General features: G+C 43.0%; 1 protein-coding gene across 1 annotated transcript; it reads left to right on the top strand.

The window, feature by feature from the left end:
• Positions 1–18,187: 18,187 nt before the first annotated feature.
• Positions 18,188–21,134, top strand: LOC308401438 (uncharacterized protein). Its single transcript, XM_080889643.1, has 4 exons — positions 18,188–18,725; positions 18,814–18,981; positions 19,102–19,197; positions 20,032–21,134. Exons 1-4 carry the CDS (start codon positions 18,633–18,635, stop codon positions 20,347–20,349), a joined length of 675 nt encoding a protein of 224 aa, XP_080745769.1. The 5' UTR covers positions 18,188–18,632; the 3' UTR covers positions 20,350–21,134.
• Positions 21,135–22,395: the final 1,261 nt, after the last annotated feature.

Genomic DNA, 22,395 nt, shown 5'->3' with positions numbered 1-22,395 from the left:
CCTCTCGTCCAATCGTGCACGAGCTCATTACTGCCGCAGCCTCATTGTGTTAATTGAAGCCACGCTAACTACACCATTCCTCCTGCTCTATAAAAGCAGAAGACTCGTCACCCTCTTTGGCCGCTTCTCCCTCCAGCTACACAGGTAATTGAATTTCGGCAGGTCTCTCAGTAAGCTGGCTTGTTTTAATAACTTCACTAGATTATGTTTAATAAGTGTGCCTTAAACGCTTTTTTCGTCAGGCCAGGGAGGATGAGGAGGGTCAAATGTGATAATAGAAATGAGGAAAAGGGCCATTTTCCTGGCACTGCTCTAGGGATAGATGTAATCACTGCAGCCTATCACCTTGTCTGAGCAGTGTTAGGTTCAACTGTGGGCCATGGTGCCGAAGTTAAGGGAGATATGCTCCAATTCACAGATGATGTTACAGAAGGGGGACAAAAAGAACAAAATCATACTAATTCCACAAGCTTTCCTTTTCTGTACAAAATACATTTGTCATGTCTCCTGCTAGGAATTTTTATAAAAACACAAAAAACTAGGGCATCGTATGAGGAGGCTCTGAAATTAGAGCTAGAAGAAGAAGCAAGAAGCAGAGTAGCCAGAGTGCTCCAACTTTCCAACAAACTTTCATTAAAATCTTCTCTGTTTTTTTTTTTGTTTAGTTTTTTTTTTACATAATCTTCTTGACAGTCAAATAGTATCTCTTTAACACCTACTTCTCAGTTTCTTTACAGAGGAATTGGATAAAACATCACTTTTGTTCTTTTCTTGTGAAATTCAGAAAGATGTCAAAATGCCTTTCCTGGAATAGAGAACCTGTAGATCAAAATATTTTACAGAAATTAGAAGAAGAAGAAACAGAACACTGGAAGCATTACTTTTATTCTGAGGGTGTCACAAATCTATCCAAATAATTAAATCAGAACCAACATCTTCATAATGTTCCAATTTTCCAGCTAACCTTCATAAAATCTGCCCTGGTTTTTTTTTTGTTTTTACATAATCTTCTTGACAGTCAAAAAGTGTCTTTAACACCCACTAATTCTAACCAATTCTTGTTTCTTTGCTTTGCATTTAATAGTAGATAAAAGTAGTGAACTGACTGGAGCTTTTTTCACTCACTTTTCTGAGTGCAAGTCGTCCCACATGTGTCTTAAAGGCATGTGCAGTGGAGCACCCCCAGAGACAGTGAGACAGTGAAATAATGTTAGTTAAGTTGATGTCAAACAGTTTCTGTTTCTGTAACTTGAAAAAAATATCAGCTCCAGACAAAACCTTGGTGGATCATTTCAGTGGTATAAACTTAGTCATTCTGAGAGACAGGGCTCTAGAGTGCGACCAAATTGGTCGCAAATGCGACCAAATTTTTCAATGGTGTGACTAAAAAAAAATCTTAGGTCACACCGGTGCGACCAACTGTTCGAGTAACAAAAAAAAGAAAAAAAAATACTCTGAAAGTCTTCGTGTGGTCAACAGCAGACACACATTGTGCTCCTATCGTGGTCCAAACCAATCAGGGATAGTCAGGGGCGGGAGCTCTCTGATTGGTCGTGGTCTAGATATTCATGTAGTCCGCGTGTACGTTTGAAAGTGCAGGGCGGAGGGAGAGAGAGAGGTGAGTAGCTTGAATAAAGCGATATCGATTAGTTAAATCCTGAATTGACTTTTAAATATAAATGTATTTTGCCAGAAACGCCAGAATCTCAGGTCACAAAACCTTTTCAACAACCACCAAACAGTAAATGAGAGCAGGCACACGGACTCCACACAAAGACGTAAACGCAGAGTGGACCCGACGCATCAGAATCAGATTTCTCTTTCTCGGCTTTCTCACCCGACGGCCCGTAGACGGACACGCCGTCGGGGCTGAAAGCCGACAGCTCACTGATTCTGATGCGTCGGGTCCGCGCTGTGTTTACGTCTTTTTTGCGCTCGATTCTGAGCTGCAGGTTTTGTCTCTCTCCAACCAAAATTCACTGAACCATGCAGTAAACTACGCTTCACATTTGATAAACATCGTCATGAATTCCCTCTGACTTTTGCTGTTTTGCCTCCACCACGATAAAAATCACACTTCATGCACAGCTCTCTCTCTCGCTCTCTCTGTACTTCAAGAACAGTTTCCCATCTCAAATCTGTTTTCTGTATTATTCATTCGCTTATTACCCACCAATGTACCGTTGTTTACAGCGCTGTCGGCTGCTGTCTTTTTTTTTTCTTTTTTTTGTTTTACTTAATGACCTCAGAAAAGAAAGTCTAATTTCTGCTGTTCAATACTGAAGAAGACATTTAAACTTTTTAAAACTATGCAAAATTGCAGAATATTGCAGAATATTTTAAGGTTATCTGCTATAAAAAGCCAGACCAAGAGAATCTCCTTCATGTTTTTTCTGAGTTTTATCCTCAGTTACTTTCACACAAAGGCATCTGCTGTGATGTTTACAATTCTGATGAAGTCTCACAAGTGTCAGTACTGATAAATGATCAGAATTATAATATTTCTGACTGTCTGAGGCAAAATTGAATCGAATTGGGACTTTGTGAATCAGAATCGAATGGATTATAGAAATCAGTGATGATGCCCAGCCCTAGTCAGCAGCCTAGGCCTGACAGAAGTGGATGTAGCTGTGGGTAATAAGAAAAAATTAAAAGAAGGATTGATAACTTTTTTGTTAACTTAAGGCCTGATCCGTCTGAAATTCATAGCCAGCTCTGACACAGAGCCATCAATCTCTAAACGCTGAAAAAGCACCGTGTATCCGGAAAACACATTATATGTCATCATAAATGCACTGCCCAAGTGTCCCCTCTCCCCACTGCCTTTTAGCGGCAGGCAGCAGCAAACAGGTCGTCAGAGGAGGCCAGGATGATGATTAAGTTTAACATTGTCTACAATATTGCCAAAGAGTGCCAAAGCACTTTAAGCACAAGCACAAGATTGTTAGTTAATCATTTACAAATCAATATTGTCTGTATGGACAGCAATTTTCCGCCCAAAAAAGTACACATGTAAAACTGCGGTGTTAAGCGATGTGGTTGAAAAATTTGGCTGCGCCTAAGAAAAAAAATTTAGGCACACTAGTGCAACCGTAGCAAAAGGTTAGTCTAGAGCCCTGAGAGATCAAAATTCATAACAGGTAATTCACATTCAAGTTAAACAGGAGAATATTTTTCAAGAATTTTTTTATGAAGAATTCAGAATTTGTTGAAATTTTTGAGAAGAGCATATTAATAGAAATTCGCTCAGAAACAAATATTTTTGATTTATCAAAATTCTCTCTCCGCTCACTTTCTTTAGTCTACCAGGAGTTTCTCTGGCTATGATTGTTTTGACTAGCTCTGTTCATTTTAAGATCATCTGAGAGTTCAGGAGTTTAAAGGTCAGACTGGGGTCAAGTCTTATCATTCTTGATGATGGTTTGGATTTACTGCCAGCCACGTGTTAGCTTCAGCAGCTTGGTGAGGCTAAGCTGTAGTGAAAGGCACGACAAAGAGACACACACAAATGTGTCAAAGGTTACACCACTGAGCAAATAAGAGATAAGGGAGCAAAAACATGAAGGTGTCCTGTGTCAAGTTTGGTTCTAACTATAATGTGTCAAAAATGAGAGACTGATCAAAAATTGACATTTTTTTCCCCAAGACACAGTAATAAAGAGAAACATGTGAGCAGAGGGGCAAAAATAAAGACAGAAGTTTAGACAGTGAAACAGAAGGGGAGAGACAAATTTGTACTTCAGGAACCAGATGCTGGTAAAGAGGCTGAGACAGGCTGCAGACAGAGATGCATGGGGAATGTAAGTAAGCTGATCAGCACTTGGAAAGGCCATTTGAGACACACCAGCAGCAACACCACTGTCACACGGAAGCATATTTACATAATATTGTGTGTTGTCAGTGGAGTGATGGCTAGTGCAGGTAGCTATCTGTAGGAGCAGGATATACATGTTAACCTGATTGAGTATGTGTGTGTGTGTTTGGTTGTGTGTCTATTCTGGCCATCTCCCGTCACCCTCACTGGACAGGTGGCATCCCCTAGCCCTGTGATTAGCATGTCAATGTCTTCACATGTTGATGGGAGCGCCACTGCAGGCATCTACATTCATATATAAATGTAAATTCAAAACCCTCCCCCATCCCGTCACCTTCACACACCTGCACCATTTCAACTCTGACAGTTCAGGATTAATTTGGTTGCTTCCCATCTGTGGAGATGGTGGCAGAACGGGTACTGGGATTGCCTCGGACACCGCCAAACAATCATGACATGCGACAGGGATGGTGGAGCCAGGGGAGGAAATGACAGCCACAGAATGTCCCAATCAAGAAAACTTTGTATGAAAGCCATCTAAGAAACTTTTGACCCCTTATTTCGTCTTTCATATTCTAATGATGTGTTTCTGCAGATGAGTCCTCATCAGGACTCAGACAAAATGACAGGCTTCATCACATTCTAGGAGTGTCCGTGCTGTCAGTCCAAAAACAGTGATTTAGAAGGGTTTGGAAACACTTAAACTCCGTCCTGAAACTAGAAGGTTTCAACTGAAGTCTACAGCCTTAATTTTATTTTGCTTATATTTGATGTGTGTGTGTGTGTGTGTGTGTGTGTGTGTGTGTGTGTGTGTGTGTGTGTGTGTGTGTGTGTGTGTGTGTATGTGTGCGTGCATGTGTGTCACACAGTCTAGATACTGTGTTCTGAAACACTGGAAATCCCCCCAGATTATGCATTTCATATCTATATATCTATTCACCTCAGTTCCACTGGAGTAAAGACAGAAATCTTAGACATAGATATATTCGTACAGAGATCCTAGAGAATGAAATTAAAATTGCCTATATCACAGGTATTTATCCTCCAACATTTTTTAAATTACATTTTCACAAATATTAGTCTATTTATTGAATTTTCAGTGGGATCGTATCAACGATCCTTTGAGATGGCACTGCGCTAAATTAAAATCCAATAGATAATTCATAGTAAATTCTGTAAACTGTTAATTGGTCTTCAAGATGAAAAGGGCCATTAGTGTAAGTTCTGTTTAGTAAAGACTTTAAGTAATCTGTGTAAAAAAGGACTAATAATATTTTGAGAATGAATGCATGAACTTTAACACCAAAGTTAAAATAATATTGGGTATTTCAAGAATTTCATTTATATGTGGTATTTCTCCTATTCTGCACTCCCATTGGCATCAGTGGCCACATTTAACATTGGACCAACCATTTTATCAGTAAGGTAAAGAACAGAATGACCATTTTTAATACATGGTTAGAAACCTGACTGAGCTAAATCAATGAAAAATGGTGAACTTGAAGGGCACATATCAAACACACCCTCTGCCAACTAACAATTTTATACAAAATCAAATATGTGAAAAACTACCTGCAAAGAGTTCAGATGCAAAACTGTCTAAATATCACTCCCATGAAAATCTGATAAATGACACAATGATATTAAGTTCAGTTCAATTCTTTTTGATTTAAATATAACACATAATCACAACAGTTGCCTCAAGTGAAAGCTTTCAGTAGAATATTCAAATGCTTTTGCTTGGAACTTCCAGTCATTTCTATATTTAGTCTCCTCCACTTTGCCACCATCAATAAGAACATATGATTCAGACCATGTGATATTCAAAAAAGTCCCCTTTACCACTTTTTTCAAACCTATGGAATAATAATGTGCTTTACCAGCTTACGTGACACGATAACAGTACAATTTGCTTATATCTATTTATTTTACCTACTTATTTCAACATTTTTAATAACTCATATATTGATTGCGTATTTATTTTGAGCACAGTGCATGGTAGAGTGCATTATTTTGTAATGTCTTGTGTTTTTTGATTATTCTGTTATTGTTTGGCAATTAAATGTCATTTGCTATAATTATATGTCGTCGTACTGTGCGGTTATTGCTGATCAGTGTGTTTAGTGTTCCATTTGAATTTTGCTTTCACAGTTTGTAATGTTTTCAGCTCCATCTTCAATAATTTTACAACCATTTCCTTTGTTCCTTTATAGTGTCCAAAGAAATGGATTTAGAAAATCCTGGCAAATTTGCGAAATTATTTTTGTTAAAACTTTTGGTTTTCCTTTGTTGATTTTCAAATATCTTTTATTTGTTATACATCACATTAATATTTCATATCGGAATTCAGAGATGCACATATTTTATTTTGTTACATTTCCCCCTCCTTCTATGATCGTACGCTACTCTTTAAAGAAAAATATTTGACTTTTATAATATAATCAAACAATTTAAAAGGCTGCCAACTGACAGTAAAATGTAATATAAAAAATACAGCTTGTGTGTGTGTGTGTGTGTGTGTGTATGTGTGTGTTTGTGTGTGTGTGTGTGTGCCATTCCAATTAAAAAACATGGGCAGGGAAGAGGAATGTGTAGTTTTTTCCTCAGAGACTAAAGTCAATACAAACACTAAATGACACACTGATGCAAGCAAGAAGCTCCCTGCACGGATGAACATGCAGCTGACACACACACACACACACACACACACACACACACACACACACACACACACACACACACACACACACACACACACACACACACACACACAACAAACCCGTCAGCAAAACAAGTTAAAGCCACCCACAGACAGAATCTCTCAGACGAGATAGCGAAAATCCTGTTTCTGTTTTTTTGTTCATCTTTTCTTCTGCATCTTGTGACTGGCCTAATTGAGTTGTAAATCATCACAATTATAAGTTGATTCCATACTGTGATGTCAGAACATTTCTTCACAAAGCTGCAGAAAGGCATAATTACAGAGGGAATTAAAAAATGTGCCTGAATGTGCTGTTCCAAACAGGAACAACAAACATATTACATTCCCCCGAAGGCTATACCAACACTAACTGTACAGTACGCTGCATTCAATAATAATGCATTTAATTAGCTATTCCATTCTTCAGCAGCTTCTTTAAATGGGTTATGAAATGGGTTAATTAGAAAAGAATAAAAAAATACATCTGAAATTTTATTTTTTTTCTTCAAAGTGCACTGTTCAGAATATTGATGGGAGCAGATGGTATTAGCAAGCTGCATGCTGTGTGTCCATGTGCATGTGGCAGGGCTAGTTTCAATTCATGCTCGCTCCACACCTTTGATAGTCAAGTGGATTACACCTTGTGTTCAAACAGAAAAGGGAGGAAAGAAAGCGGCAGAACACAAAATGGAATTAGAAGGCTGCTTATAGGCCCTGATTCATTTATTGTTAACTCCTTCCAGTTCATTAAGCCTAATCCCTGTTAGGATGGTGATGTGGTGAGTAGCAGAGGGTTTGAATGGGTCCAGGCTGGCTGTGAGGCCAGTGAGGGTTGGGGAGGGTGGGCCGGGGTGGGGGGCTATGTGTGCTTATTGTGGACGTCTCAGTCCTAGTCCCCGCGGTGTGTTTGTGCATTGTGTGTGTATGAGATGGGGGAGGAAGAGGCAGTCAGCTGGACAAGGGAGTGAACCCTTTTCTCCTGCTGGGTGCCAGTGCTCTCTTGGGTAGGTGTTGAGTTCCACCCACCCACCCTGAGGGTTTTGTTTTAGCCCCCCACTGCTGAGTCCCTGTGACAAGCGTGAAGCAGTCCTTTCCCTTTGTGAATCAATCTGGCGGGGTTCTTCGCGCCTCGCCTGGCCAGACACACATGAACACACACAGACACACGCACACACACACACATACACACACAGGCAGGGTCACCAATGGCCATGTTAATACAGATGTACATGCCAATAAGGTCCCTTAATCAGTACACAAGAGGGAGAGATTGACTTTTAAAGAAGACATACGGCCGCTTTCTTTCAACCCCAGCGGAGCTGTTCACTCTGTGCAGCACTGACTCTTTTAATTTTCCCTGTATGGCTGACCAAGGCCACATTCTGCCTGAACAGAAGCAGAGTGAAAAAATAAATCTAGAATCTGTAAACACACTATTTCATTAATAAGACAATTTGTATCCACACTGGCAGTTAACGTGCTCTAAAACGTGCATTAAAAAATTACACAAACGTAGTGAACGACAACAACAACTAATAAAAGTTTAAAGAAAAAACACTGAATGTAACATCTAAAAAACTTTTATATGTTACAAAGAAACAACATCGACAAAAATATAAAAATTAAAATAGATTAAAAATGTCGACATCCTACGTACCTCCTTCAGCAGATTCATGTGACAACAGCTTTTAAGATTCAGGCTGTGCATTCATCATTATGACCAGTGAATCTCAAATCTCCAGGAGAAGCAACAACACAAGGTTTTGCCTGGGCGGTTCTTCTAAAGCACCATCTTTATTTTATTTTTTTATTTGCCACTTGCTTACTGACATGTGATGATTTCCAGGCTCTGAAGTGCTTTTCCCCTCTGATGTTTAATCAGATTCAGTGATCTTTGCTTGGATTCATTTGGTTTGGCCTGCTGAAAGTTCATGTTTTACACACCACTTTGCAAAATCCTGTTTGGAACAAAGAGATACATTTCCAAAACTCTTACAGGATATTTTACATATACAGTAATGTCCCAATGCATAAATTATATAACAGTTTTCCTGGAAATTTCAAAAATATATAAAGACTTAACTGGAGGCTCTACTTAGGGAAAAATATGGGCTCACGGTTCTTTTTCATACAATGAATAACATAGAGCAACAAGTACGACACACAGTTATTTATTTTTTATTTAATATATATATTCATTAAATATGACTCAAGTGAGTACATCAATCTAAAAAGAAATCACATTGCTTTTATACTTTTGTAATGTTGTGGTCTTTAATGAGAGCTTAATGGTATTTCTGGTGTTAAAATAGGTCAGTAAAATGAATTTATGTCTCACAGCTGTCGTAATATAATTGGCTTTTCATTATGCTGCCTGCACTGTTAACATGCACTTCATAAACAACCGTGCTGTTACTGGAAATTCTGTCATTTTTTTTCCTACTGGAAACATGAAAAATCAAACTCCTCCCTTCACCCTTCCCAGAGCTTTATATGACAAAGCTTTCCCTTCTATGTAATGTAGCTTATAAAGTACCCAAGAGCGTAGATTTGGTTTTGGCATTGGTGGGGACGGATGGTTCAACCACCGAACCTGCCCTGTTTCTTTTTTTCCCTTTTTGTCGTTGCTTCTTGATAAATAAAGGAGAAATATACTTGCCTACATATGCTATTCTACATGCTTTTAAACCATTTAAAATTACAATTCATAGTTTTATATGTGAATTATATAATGTTAAATTACTATTAAACAAATGAATGACTAAGTATTTTAGACTTTAGTTTACTTCAGCCATATTCCATATAACTCAGGTATCATACAAAAATAAAAATAGAGTGTGACAATAAAAGAATATGACTTTAAGGACTTAACAACATTACTTCAGTTACACCAACATCTCTGATACATCAGCACTAAGGGAACACTGAGTGACCTGGTGGGTTTTGTCCATAAAACTACTCGTCTAAGATTACCACAAAGTAAAAGATCTCTCAGCAAAATTATGCAACATTTTAGGCACTACTGCCCCGATCAACTCAGTGAGCTGGGATGTTTTATTCTAAACATGAACTACGGTTACAGCAACATGGACTACTGGTGTCCCACACAACAACTCAACGTCCACTACACTGTAAGACCGAATAGTAATAGGTTGATAAATGAAATGAGTTCCAACTACTTAAAAACCTGTTATAAGTTCATACACCTTTATTTTTTTGAGTAGTTTGAACAAGTTTGTTTTTCAAGTTATTAGTACTTGAATATATTGATTAGTTTCTGGCATTGCCCTCAAATAATTTGAGTTTTAACACTGACGTCACTTACGTGCCTACGTACGTACCTACGTGCGCCACCTGTTTCTTTATGAAGTGCTGGCAACCATCTTGGATTCCTCGCTTCGAGTGCGAATGCCCGCTCATTACTCCGAAAGAAACTTGTGGAACGTTAATATCCGAACAGAAATAAAAACATTTGTCAAGGGTTTTTTTGCGGCATTGCCTTTGACGCTGGATAAAGGAGGGCATGCTATGGTATGTTACGGACTTTTGAACTGGAACAGCTAACGCTCTGCACTTGGCTAGCTGCATTTACCGCCTTTGCAGCATCTTCAGGAGCGCTTTTGTGGTAAGTTTTATTTTTTCTGAAACTATAGTTCTCCGTTGTAATATGGGTTTTTTATCGTCATAAATGTACAACTCTAGCAGGCATTTAAGAATTACATGCATGCGTCGTTTTATCCATGTTGGCTTGGCCCCAAAGTGTTTTGCATGAATTATGCTAATAAGCTCATATTTAGTATAACACATTATTAGTCCCAGCAGAGGCTGGGACTAATAATGTGTTAATAACTTTTCTAATCTCTTACTATTTCAAAAGAAGTCTTTTGAAGGCGTTTCTGGATTTGCAGATTATAAACTGCCTTGTGGTTAAATTGTTGAATCAATATGCACTGCTGCGCTGCTTCACACTTAGCGCATACGTGGATATTGACTTTGGCTAACCCATTTGCTAACTGGTGGAACTTAAAACTTACGTTTAGTTCTCTGGAGTTGTACATATTAAAACTGGGGCAGCAAAATTGTAGGCACAGGACATACTTACAAAAGCAGTGATTAATCATTACATAATTAGGTGGTAGAACTTGGTTTACATTGCAAATAGTTATGTATACCAAGTTGAAATGTAGAATCTTCTGAACTGTAAAATTGTTGTGCCTGGTCTATTTTAGGTTAGCTTAAGGGTGAATCCATCAATAATATATTTACCAAACAGTTATTTTTTCGTTTTATTTTATTCTGATGCCCAGTGTTCATTAGTGAAAGACTTAGTTTTTTATCTGTCAGGGGCTGGGTCTGTGACACAGCATTTTGAGTTTATTTTGTATTTTTGCTTTCTTATGTTATATTGAAATGAGGTGAAGTTCTTGTATTGTTGTTATTATTAGTTAAGGTTTAGTTGAGTTCTGGGCTGGTTATGTTTCATCTGTGTCTCCTTGGTTGTGTGTCTTTTCTGTTCTCTGTGTAGTCTGTCTTGTCTTCTGTGTTTTACTGTTATGTCCATGCCAGGGCAGAAGTAAATTTTCAGGGGTGAAGATGCTGTTTACCATGACCAGCTAAGACTACAGATTGTAGATGAAGTCGAGAAAAGTGAAAAGAATCCTGATTACAAAGCTGATGCACACAACTTTGGCCTTGCAATGCAAAGAGATCATCAATGATGACCTACCAGTAGGTCAGATCCTGGATTGCTGGCCTACTCTGAAATCCCAGTGTCACGGGCGAGAATGCGGTGGACTCAAGAGCAGACTCAATTTGCTTCGAACTGTGTATAATTTATTGAAAAGAACAAAACGTGAACAGAACTGGGTTTAACAGAAACCATACGCAGAAACTAAGGGAAATCCGTGGGCGGAGAGACCGGCGTAGAGCACGGGGAGAACTCTAACGGGAACTTCTGTAAACACAGGAGAGAGATGTTACTGAATGGAAAAAAACGAGTAAGGGACAGAGGTACGGAGTGCCAGTGGATAGTCTTGGGCTTACTTGGAGACCCTAGTTATTAGGCGGGAAAAGGGCTGCCGTGGGAGTATTCCAGAGAGGGTCAAGAGTGTGGAGAGTCCGGTCCAGATTCCAAGGAGGTGGAGAATACGGACTGAAGGGCAGGCTGAGGAGAAGTGGAGTATATAATCCTTGGGTTCAGAGCAGACGGAAGAACAGAATGGAGACCAAACCAGCACTACTGATGAGTGCGACGGGTGGTGAATCTGAAGAATACAGGAAACAAAAACACATTAACCCATGGTCCAGATATACAGAGTCAGAGCTCAGAGGAGGGCGAGTTTACCACAGATGGTAGCAGGATGAACTGGCGAGGAGTGGCAGGCCGTGCCGGCTTAAAAACCCTCTAGGTGGAGCCCCGGAGATTGACAACAGGTGATGAGCTGGCCAACTCCACCCCCAGGGACGAATGACAGGAACCTGGACCACGCCCGACCAGACACTCCCACAGCATATGACAGTACCTCCCCCTCAAGGGCCGCCACTCGGCGACCCCCCAGCCCGGGCCCTGCGAGGGGAGGAACGAAATGCAGCAATCAGGGACGGGTCCAGAATGAGCGACCGGGGAACCCAAGAACGCTCCTCGGGCCCATACCCCTCCCAGTCCACTAGGTACTGGACACCACGACCACGGTGGCGCACGTCAACGATCCGCCGGACCGAATAGGCCGGATGACCGTCCACGAGCCGGGCGGGAGGCGGGGGAACAGATTGCGGACACAGAGGACTGCTACGGACCGGCTTGACCTGAGAGACGTGAAACGTCAGGTGGACGCGCCAGGAGGCCGGGAGCCTGAGACGGACCGCCGAGGGGCCGACAACAGCAGTGATCTCATAGGGGCCAACATAGCGGGGAGCCAACTTTCGAGAAAGCGACCGCAAGGGAATGTCCTTAGCACAAAGCCACACCCGTTGTCCAGGCCGATACGCCGGAGCGACAGAGCGGCGACGATCCGCATAGTCCCGTTGCCGGTCGACAGTCGCAAGGAGAGCCCGTCGGACCCTCCGCCACATCCGCCGGCAGCGTCGAAGGTGATGCTGGACTGAAGGAACAGCCAAATCCGTCTCATCCTCCGGGAACAACGGTGGCTGATACCCCAGCGAGGCCTCAAAGGGGGACAAACCCGTCGCTGAAGACGTGAGAGAATTATGGGCGTACTCCACCCAAGGCAACTGAGACGACCAGGCAGCCGGGTTCAGCGACGAGACGCAGCGAAGAGCGGATTCCAACTCCTGGTTCAAACGCTCAGTCTGGCCATTGGTCTGCGGATGGAAACCAGAACTCAAGTTGGCCTTGGCACCCAGGGCTGTACAGAAGGCCCTCCATACTCGGGAGACAAACTGAGGCCCCCTGTCAGACACAATCTCCGAGGGTATGCCATGAAGACGGAACACATGGTCTGTAAGGATCTGGGTGGTCTCCGCAGCCATCGGCAGCTTGTCCAGGGCCACGAAATGAGCCGCCTTGGAAAACCGATCAACTATGGACAGAACCACCGTCTTCCCCGAAGAGGCTGGGAGGCCGGTAACAAAATCCAAGGCGATATGAGACCAAGGCCTATGCGGGGTACTCAGCGGTCGGAGTAAGCCAGACGGGGGCCGATTAGAGGTCTTGTTACGGGCACAAACGGAACAGGCAGCCACATAAGCCTTCACATCCTTGTCCATAGAACGCCACCAGAAATACCTCTTCAACAGAGCCGTGGTCCTACTCACTCCCGGGTGGCAAGTAAACCGGGCTGTATGGATCCAATGGATAACAGCCGACCGGGCGGCAGAGGGTACAAAACGCCGACCGGGCGGGCCAGTTCCCGGATCAGCGTCGTCCCGCAGTCCTTGGCGTATAGCCTCCTCCACATCCCAGGTGAGGGAGCCAATCCTGCAGGTGGAAGGGAGAATGAGGGTCCCGGGAGTCCGAGTCCGAGGAGTACTGGCGAGACAGAGCATCAGGTTTAAGATTCTTGGAACCCGGGCGATAGGAAATGTCAAAGTTAAATCGGGCGAAGAAAAGGGACCACCGAGCCTGGCGGGAGTTCAGTCTCTTAACCGTTCTGAGATAAGTCAGATTCTTGTGATCTGTCCAGATGATGAATGGATTGTTCCGTCCCCTCCAGCCAGTGGCGCCACTCCTCCAAAGCCAACTTAATGGCCAGGAGCTCCCTATCCCCAACGTCATAGTTCTGTTCGGCAGGAGATAGGCGTCGAGAAAAATAGGCGCAGGGCTGGAGCTTGCCATGAGGACCAGAACGCTGAGACAGCACAGCCCCCACCCCCACGCTTGAAGCATCAACCTCCACCACAAACTGCCTACTCGTGTCAGGATGGACTAAAACAGGAGCCGAAGTGAAAAGCCGTTTGAGCGTGGCGAAGGCCGAGTGAGCCTCGGGGGACCAAACGAAGGGGACCTGGGAGGAAGTAAGGCGAGTGAGAGGCGCAGCCACCCGACTGTAGTCCCTGACAAAACGCCTATAGAAATTCGCGAAGCCAAGGAACTGCTGCAGCTGTCTACGCGAACCAGGAACGGGCCACTCCACTACTGCCTTAACCTTTACAGGGTCCGTCTTCACCTGCCCTTCCGCCAGTAGGTAGCCCAGAAACGAGATAGACGAGACATGAAAGTCACACTTCTCGGCCTTCACATAAAGGCGGTTCTCCAACAGTCGCTGCAGCACACTCCGGACATGCACACGATGCTCTTCAAGGGACCGAGAAAAAATCAAAATGTCGTCCAGATAAACAAACACAAAAACATTAAAAAAATCCCGGAGCACGTCATTCACCAGTGCCTGGAAGACTGCAGGGGCATTGGTGAGGCCAAACGGCATCACCAGGTATTCAAAATGCCCCAGAGGAGTGTTAAAAGCAGTCTTCCACTCGTCGCCCTCCCTTATGCGGACAAGGTGGTACGCGTTCCTCAAGTCCAACTTAGAGAAGACAGTGGCCCCATGGAGGGGTTCGAAAGCTGAACTGATCAAAGGCAGGGGATACCTGTTCCTAATCGTGATCGCATTAAGGCCCCTGTAATCAATGCACGGCCGGAGCGACGCATCCTTTTTAGAAACAAAAAAGAAACCAGCGGCCACCGGTGAGGAAGAAGGACGAATGAGACCGGCCGCCAGCGAATCCCGGACGTACGTCTCCATAGTCCCCCTCTCCGAACGGGACAGATTATAGAGACGGCTGGAGGGCAGAGGGGCACCGGGGAGGAGATCAATAGTACAATCATAGGGCCGATGAGGAGGCAGCGACAGAGCCCTGTCCTTACTGAACACTTCTTGTAGATCATGATATTCAGGAGGGACAGAGGTAAGGTCAGGGGGGGAGACAACCACTGGAGGAGAAACAAAAGCCCCCGAGGGCAGTGCTGACTTTAAACAGTTGGCGAGACAAAACAAACTCCAACTCGCTACTCTCTTCCCTGCCCAGTCAATGTGTGGATTGTGCTTCTGCAACCACGGAAAACCAAGGATCACTGGCACGTCAAGGGAAGAGGTGGTAAAGAGAGTTATGTCTTCCTGATGATTACCTGACGTGACTAACTTGACAGGCGCGGTCCGGTGAGTGATCATCGCGAACACCTCATTATTCAAAGCGGCGGCCGGGATCGGAGGCTCGAGCTGAATGAGGGGCAAATTCAACGATTTAGCCACCGCAGCATCTATCAAATTCTGCTCCGACCCGGAGTCAACGAGAGCACAAAGAGAATGAGCCCTAGTACCGGACATCAACGAAACCGAAAGCAAAAGACGGGGTTTATCACTCTTAAAAACACTGCCCACCCGTAACCCCGGACTTACCGGCGGGCCACGCCTTTTGGCCGGACCGGGCAAACAGCGATGCGATGGCCGCTTCCTCCGCAGTAGAAGCACTCTCCGGCTCGGAAACGCCGCTCCCGCTCCTCAGGAGTGAGCCGACCGCGGCCAATCTGCATAGGCTCAGGGGAAGGAGAGCGAGGACGGACGGATGATGTCACCGGAAGCGACGGGGGTAACGCCGAAACGGCCGCGGGTCAAAACAGTGACGGAGAGGGTCTGGACCGCCTCTCAGCGTCTCTCTCCCTCAGTCGACTATCGATCCTGAGAGCAAGAGAGACAAGCGCTTCAAACGTGGCCGGCTCGTCGTGCACAGCCAGCTGATCCTTCAGTTGTTCGGAAAGGGACGCTAGGAAAATACCCCGCAGCGCAGCGTCTGGCCAACCCGCTTCAACAGCAGCGGTGCGGAACTCGATCGCGTATTCCGCAACGCTGCATTTTCCCTGGCGGAGTCCCAACAGCCTCTTAGCTGCAGTACCCTCAGAGATCGGGTGAGCGAACGTAGCCTTGAATTCCTTGAGGAAGTCCTCATAGGAACACAAGGCAATCGGATGAGAAAACAAAAACGCCTCAGCCCACGCAAGCGCCTTACCCCTAAGCAACCCAACAAAATGGGAAATCTTGGCAGCATCATTAGGAAACGCATGCGGCGTGCGACTGACGAACAACGACCACTGAAACAGGAACCCCCCACACAGCCCCAGCTCTCCGTGAAAAGGCTCCGGTGGAGGGGAAGAGATGCCCCGATAAGCCGATTCAGGACGCGCAAAGGCGGGTGCAGACAACGGTTCCGGCTGACTAGGGAAAATGGGTGGATTCGACTCCCTGATTTCTGAAAACCGGGTAAGTAACTCCTCCTGTTTATCACTGATAGCATTACACTGATCCATTAAGGACGTCAAGGTCTGTTCATGCCGTCCTAACACCGCGCCCTGTTCATTAATGGCGGCGCGAATTGGGTCCGCTGAGTCCATAAGTGGCCAGTTCGTTCTGTCACGGGCGAGAATGCGGTGGACTCAAGAGCAGACTCAATTTGCTTCGAACTGTGTATAATTTATTGAAAAGAACAAAACGTGAACAGAACTGGGTTTAACAGAAACCATACGCAGAAACTAAGGGAAATCCGTGGGCGGAGAGACCGGCGTAGAGCACGGGGAGAACTCTAACGGGAACTTCTGTAAACACAGGAGAGAGATGTTACTGAATGGAAAAAAACGAGTAAGGGACAGAGGTACGGAGTGCCAGTGGATAGTCTTGGGCTTACTTGGAGACCCTAGTTATTAGGCGGGAAAAGGGCTGCCGTGGGAGTATTCCAGAGAGGGTCAAGAGTGTGGAGAGTCCGGTCCAGATTCCAAGGAGGTGGAGAATACGGACTGAAGGGCAGGCTGAGGAGAAGTGGAGTATATAATCCTCGGGTTCAGAGCAGACGGAAGAACAGAATAAGATAAGATAAGATAAGATAAGATAACCTTTATTAGTCCCACACGTGGGAAATTTGTTTTGTCACAGCAGGAAGTGGACAGTGCAAAAGTTATGAGGCAAAAATTAGAATACAATAAGAATAAATACAGTACACAACTGTACAGAATAGAATAAAATAAAATACTATATACAGTAGAATAAAATAAAATAAATATACAATAAGATAAAAATAGAATACAAATACAAATACTATATACAACTGAGTAAAAATACAACGATGACAGAAAGGATTATTGCACTTAGTATTATTGCATATGTATGGATGTGTGTGCTTGATCAGTTAAAGTCTTTATTATGGAGTCTGACAGCAGTGGGGAGGAAAGACCTGCGAAATCTCTCCGTCCCACACCGTGGGTGCCGCAGTCTCCCACTGAAGGAGCTGCTCAGTGCTGTCACAGTCTGCTGCATGGGGTGGGAGATGTTGTCCATCAGGGATGACAGCTTAGCCGCCGTTCTCCTGTCACTCATCACCTCCACTGGGTCCAGAGGGCATCCTAGAACAGAGCTGGCCCTTCGGATCACCCTGTTCAGTCTCTTCCTGTCCCCAGCAGAGATGCTGCCGCCCCAGCAGACCACGCCATAAAAGATAGCAGAAGCCACAACAGAGTCATAGAATTTCTTCAGGAGTGTGCCCTCCACTCCAAACGACCTGAGTCTCCGCAGCAGGTACAGCCTGCTCTGCCCTTTCCTGTAGAGGGCGTCTGAGTTATGAGTCCAGTCCAGTCTATTGTTCAGATGAACACCAAGGTACCTGTAGCTGTCCACAGCCTCAATGTCCATACCTTGGATGTTCAGTGGTTGCAGTGGAGAATGCTTGTGCCTGCGGAAGTCTACCACCAGTTCCTTGGTTTTACTGGCGTTGATCTGGAGGTAGTTCAGCTGGCACCAGTCCACAAAGTCTTGGGTCAGACCTCTGTACTCCTTGTCGTCCCCATCAGTGATGAGGCCGACTATTGCAGAGTCATCAGAGAACTTCTGCAGGAAGCACTGGGTGGAATTGTGGGGGAAGTCTGCAGTGTAGATGGTGAAGAGGAACAGAGCCAGAACCGTTCCCTGTGGGGCCCCAGTACTGCAGACGACCCTGTCCGACACACAGCCCTGAGTCCTCACATACTGTGGTCGGTCGGTGAGGTAGTCCAGGATCCAGGTAGTGAGGTGATGGTCCACTCCAGAGTTCACCAGCTTGTCCTTTAGAACCGAGGGAAGAATGGTGTTGAAGGCACTGGAGAAATCAAAGAACATGATTCTCACAGTGCTTCCAGCGGTCTCCAGGTGAGCGAGGGAACGATGTAGGAGGTGAATGACGGCATCATCCGCTCCAATGCCAGGCTGGTAGGCAAACTGAAGTGGGTCCAGTGATGAGCTTATTAGGCGCCGAAGCTGAGCCAGGACCAACCGCTCCAGGGTCTTCATCAGGTGGGATGTCAGAGCCACCGGCCTGTAGCTGTTGAGGTCCTTGGGGCGTGAAGTCTTTGGCACTGGTACAACACAGGAGGTTTTCCAGAGCTGTGGGACTCTTCCCAACCTCAGGCTCAGGTTGAAGAGGTGTGGAGACCAAACCAGCACTACTGATGAGTGCGACGGGTGGTGAATCTGAAGAATACAGGAAACAAAAACACATTAACCCATGGTCCAGATATACAGAGTCAGAGCTCAGAGGAGGGCGAGTTTACCACAGATGGTAGCAGGATGAACTGGCGAGGAGTGGCAGGCCGTGCCGGCTTAAAAACCCTCTAGGTGGAGCCCCGGAGATTGACAACAGGTGATGAGCTGGCCAACTCCACCCCCAGGGACGAATGACAGGAACCTGGACCACGCCCGACCAGACACTCCCACAGCATATGACACCCAGTCCCAGGTAAGAATGTATATAGATGTATCTAACAAGATGTATTTTATATCAACTCCTGTTATCTGGCCTGTCTGAACAAATTATGTGTGTTCAGATCTGTGCAGAATTCCACAGGATTACAAACCTTCACCTGAAAAACCACTTTTATGCTGTGCTGGATCAACATGCTCCCCGGCTCCAGAGCTTATTCAGAAAGAAAGCTGTTTGCACAGGGAACGTGTCTGATGTCCTGTCTCAGCTCTTCAGAAGCTATAATCTCCAGGTTAGTGGGTTTTTGTCTTGTTTTTTGAGCTTTAATTAATTTGATCAATTTTTCAATTTTAATTACCATTCTTGACTAGGTTAGCCAATAATTTAAAATAAAAATTTTCTTGTGATGTAGGAACAAGCTGATATCCATGCCCAAAGTGCTGGTGTGCTTCATGCCCTCTCTGCCTATTTGTACGAAGACACCTGTACCTTCATCAAAACATGGGATGTAAGTTTTGGACAAAGTTGTGAACAATATCTTAGTAGCATCCTTGTTTAGATTTCTCAAAACATTATGACACTTTGACAGTTTGAGAAGCATCTCCATGCTTGGATCTGTCTACAACAGTGTCCATGTCACATAATGGAAACACTACATGTTTTTAATGTGTGTAGACCTTCTATAATGTTCCTAGCCCAACCATACATCACTGTACAAATGAAAAAAATATATAACTCCTATTGACTTTCTGTTGTTATTGCTACGAAGAGGTATGACTTTGCTTTACTAAAAGTACTATTTTTGTCAGTTTGTTTTCTCAAATCTTTGGTGTGTTGTGGCTTTTTTGTTGTTCAAACAATTGATTTCTGAGCTAGTAATAATCCAGAAATGTGACTTGTATAGATGAAACTAAGAGAAATTCAACTTTAATTTATATGTGTGGGGGGTTCCTGTTTCAGTGGTCGTTGTTCGTCAGTCGCACGCCGCATGCGTTTCCTAATGATGCTGCCAAGATTTCCCATAAAATAAAATATTCTTTCCCAGTTAAATTTACCCTTCATTCTAATTTGTGTTGTACAGTTATTTCATTTTTAACCTTAATTTATATTTTATTCCTTCCTAGTAAAATTTACCCTTTTTAATTTTTCATATTTATTTCCCTTTTTAATTTTTCATATTTATTTCCTATCTTATTCATAGCCTTTTCCTTTTTTTGTTTTCTTTAGGTCACGAGCAGTTGTCCAAGCATTTCACTGCATATCGTACTGTGTATGACTGTGTACGTGACAAATAAAATTTGAATTTGAATGCACTAACATGAAGTAATTTTGTTTTCTGTAGATGATGCATTCTGATAGACCAGATATTAGTGAAGTGCCACTTGGACGAGTCCTGATCAGAGCCAATTCCAGCGATGCAACATTCTTCTGCCCTGAGAAGACTGCAGTTTTGGTCGAGGGTAACATGATCATTGTTTTCACCACCCTGGCTGATGCATTTCTAGTGATATTTGGACTGACCTACGCCCTGCACCTAAGCTACCCAAAATGTTTGGCCAACATTTTTGACTTCATTCAGAACGTTTTGATGGGTCTGGAGGGTGGGAAGTTGAAGCCCAAAGTGCTGAGTCTTAAAAATGATCTTTTGGCAGCAGAATAATGTCCAGGGTTCTTACACAGCCCTCAAGTGCCTGTTAAAGCAAGTAATTCAGTTTATCATGTTTCCAAGTCTGGATAAGTTTTTTTTTTTTTTTTTTTTTTTTTTAAAGAGAGAATAGAATAAAGAAATCTTTGCAGACTCTGTTTCATACTTCATTATCTAAAAGCCACATCCAAAGTAAAAGGGGTGATTTTTATTTTATTAATTTATTTTTTCCCCCATCATCACTTGTGTTTTTAGTTGATTTTGATTGTGTTTTTAGTTAGATAACTGTAAATCTATAGAGAAAATGAAGGACAATCTCACTACATTTCTGGCTTCTAGGTGGGATCTTGAATGTCACGTAAGGAACGTTCCTCCTGAACTATTCATAACTGACATAAGGCACTAAGGAGGTTTATAACACTTTGTTTTATGTCTCTAAAGAAGTATTTTTCTATTTAATGTTTTATTGCTTTGTTGTTGAGACTGTGATTGCACTCTACAAATGTGCATTTTGCATAACCACAGTATTGGCATATTAAAAAGGTTAACAATTATATTTCAGTGTATTAGCTGCACTATACTATAACTTTCATTCGGTTTTCCCACCTAATAATGCAGGATTTTCTTTTCCTTTTGTTTGTTTTTTAATAAAAAGGCCATACTCATGTGTTAATCAAATTTGAATACTCTTAAAACATGTTGTGAAATTCTTTATTTCTAATATTGTAACCTTGTGCCAAAATTTCCGACATTATTCCCTATAAAATGTGGTGGATTTATGTCTTTGGGCTTTTTGTTAGAAAGGCTATGTGTTAAAGTAACTCAATAAATTTGTAACTTGAATTTATATTTTCTGTCTTATGTTTTTACAAGTGTAATTATTTTGGGCACTTTTTTTTTATATCAAATTCAAAACACAGTAGATTTGGATATTACAAGCATTTGTATTTTAAATTTTTGAGTTGTATTAGCTTAAAATGGTTAACATTTTGAAACTAAAAATTAATTCCTTAAAGTTACTTGAGCTAGATTTGTACTTGAAACTCAAAATATCAAGTAGAGAGTACTAAACCAAAAATGTGGATATAACATAAAAACATTTGTCAATGGTACTTAAAAATATTTATCTAAAGCTAATAAATAAAGTGTGTTTATTTAACTTTTATTTTTAAGTTTTAGTTACTTAAAATATTTTATGTAATCAGTTTCACCAAAAGTTTTGAGTAAAATTAACTTATTGGGTTTTACAGTGTATGTGAAGCAGCCAAACACATGCCTTCTCCTCTCGTTAACTGAGATAAACTGCTGGCATATTGGTTTTACATCTATACTGTCCAGTATGTCCTGGTGGACATACAGCAGCATTGTTTAATCTCATTTGAGTCATTGTTGACCTTAGCCATGTTTTTAGTCTTCTGAGAGCACTGAAGCTTCTTTCATCCTCAGTACCTGCATTTTATCCTGAGATTAAAATTATTATTCTGTGCTTAATTTCCCCCAGGGATCAATAAAGTATTCTGATTCTGATTCTGATTCTCACCTTTGGCCCTGGCTCTTCCCCTCTGACTGCACTAGGACATATTGCCACCTGATAAAATAACACATTGATTTGTGCCATATAAAAAGTGAGAAATGTCAATTCAGATTCTTTGTCAAATGTACACTAAAGAATCAATTTACATCAGCAGCCTAACAACTGTCGTGATAATAAATACTAGTTAATCTATAGCACCAAAACATCAGTCAGTCACCTGTGACCTCGCCTCTTCACCTCTGAGCTACAACATGGCAGAGCTGCCTCTGTCACCTGATGAATAACAGTGAGACATTCCACATACATGCAGTCACACATGTGCTTCAAATACAGTCATGAACCAACAAGTCATCATCCAATTTCACCTGTGATCTTGTGTCACCATTACTCTCTGTGTTGGTTCTTCTGACACCTGACAAATAGGACATACAGTGGGGCAAAAAAGTATTTAGTCAGCCACCGATTGTGCAAGTTCCCCCACTTAAAATGATGACAGAGGTCAGTAATTTGCACCAGAGGTACACTTC

This window comes from Rhamphochromis sp. 'chilingali', assembly GCF_963969265.1.
Source record: "Rhamphochromis sp. 'chilingali' genome assembly, chromosome: 8".
Lineage (NCBI taxonomy): Eukaryota > Metazoa > Chordata > Actinopteri > Cichliformes > Cichlidae > Rhamphochromis > Rhamphochromis sp. 'chilingali'.
The sequence above is the reverse complement of the archived record's forward strand: the minus strand, read 5'-3'. Positions and strand labels throughout refer to the sequence as shown.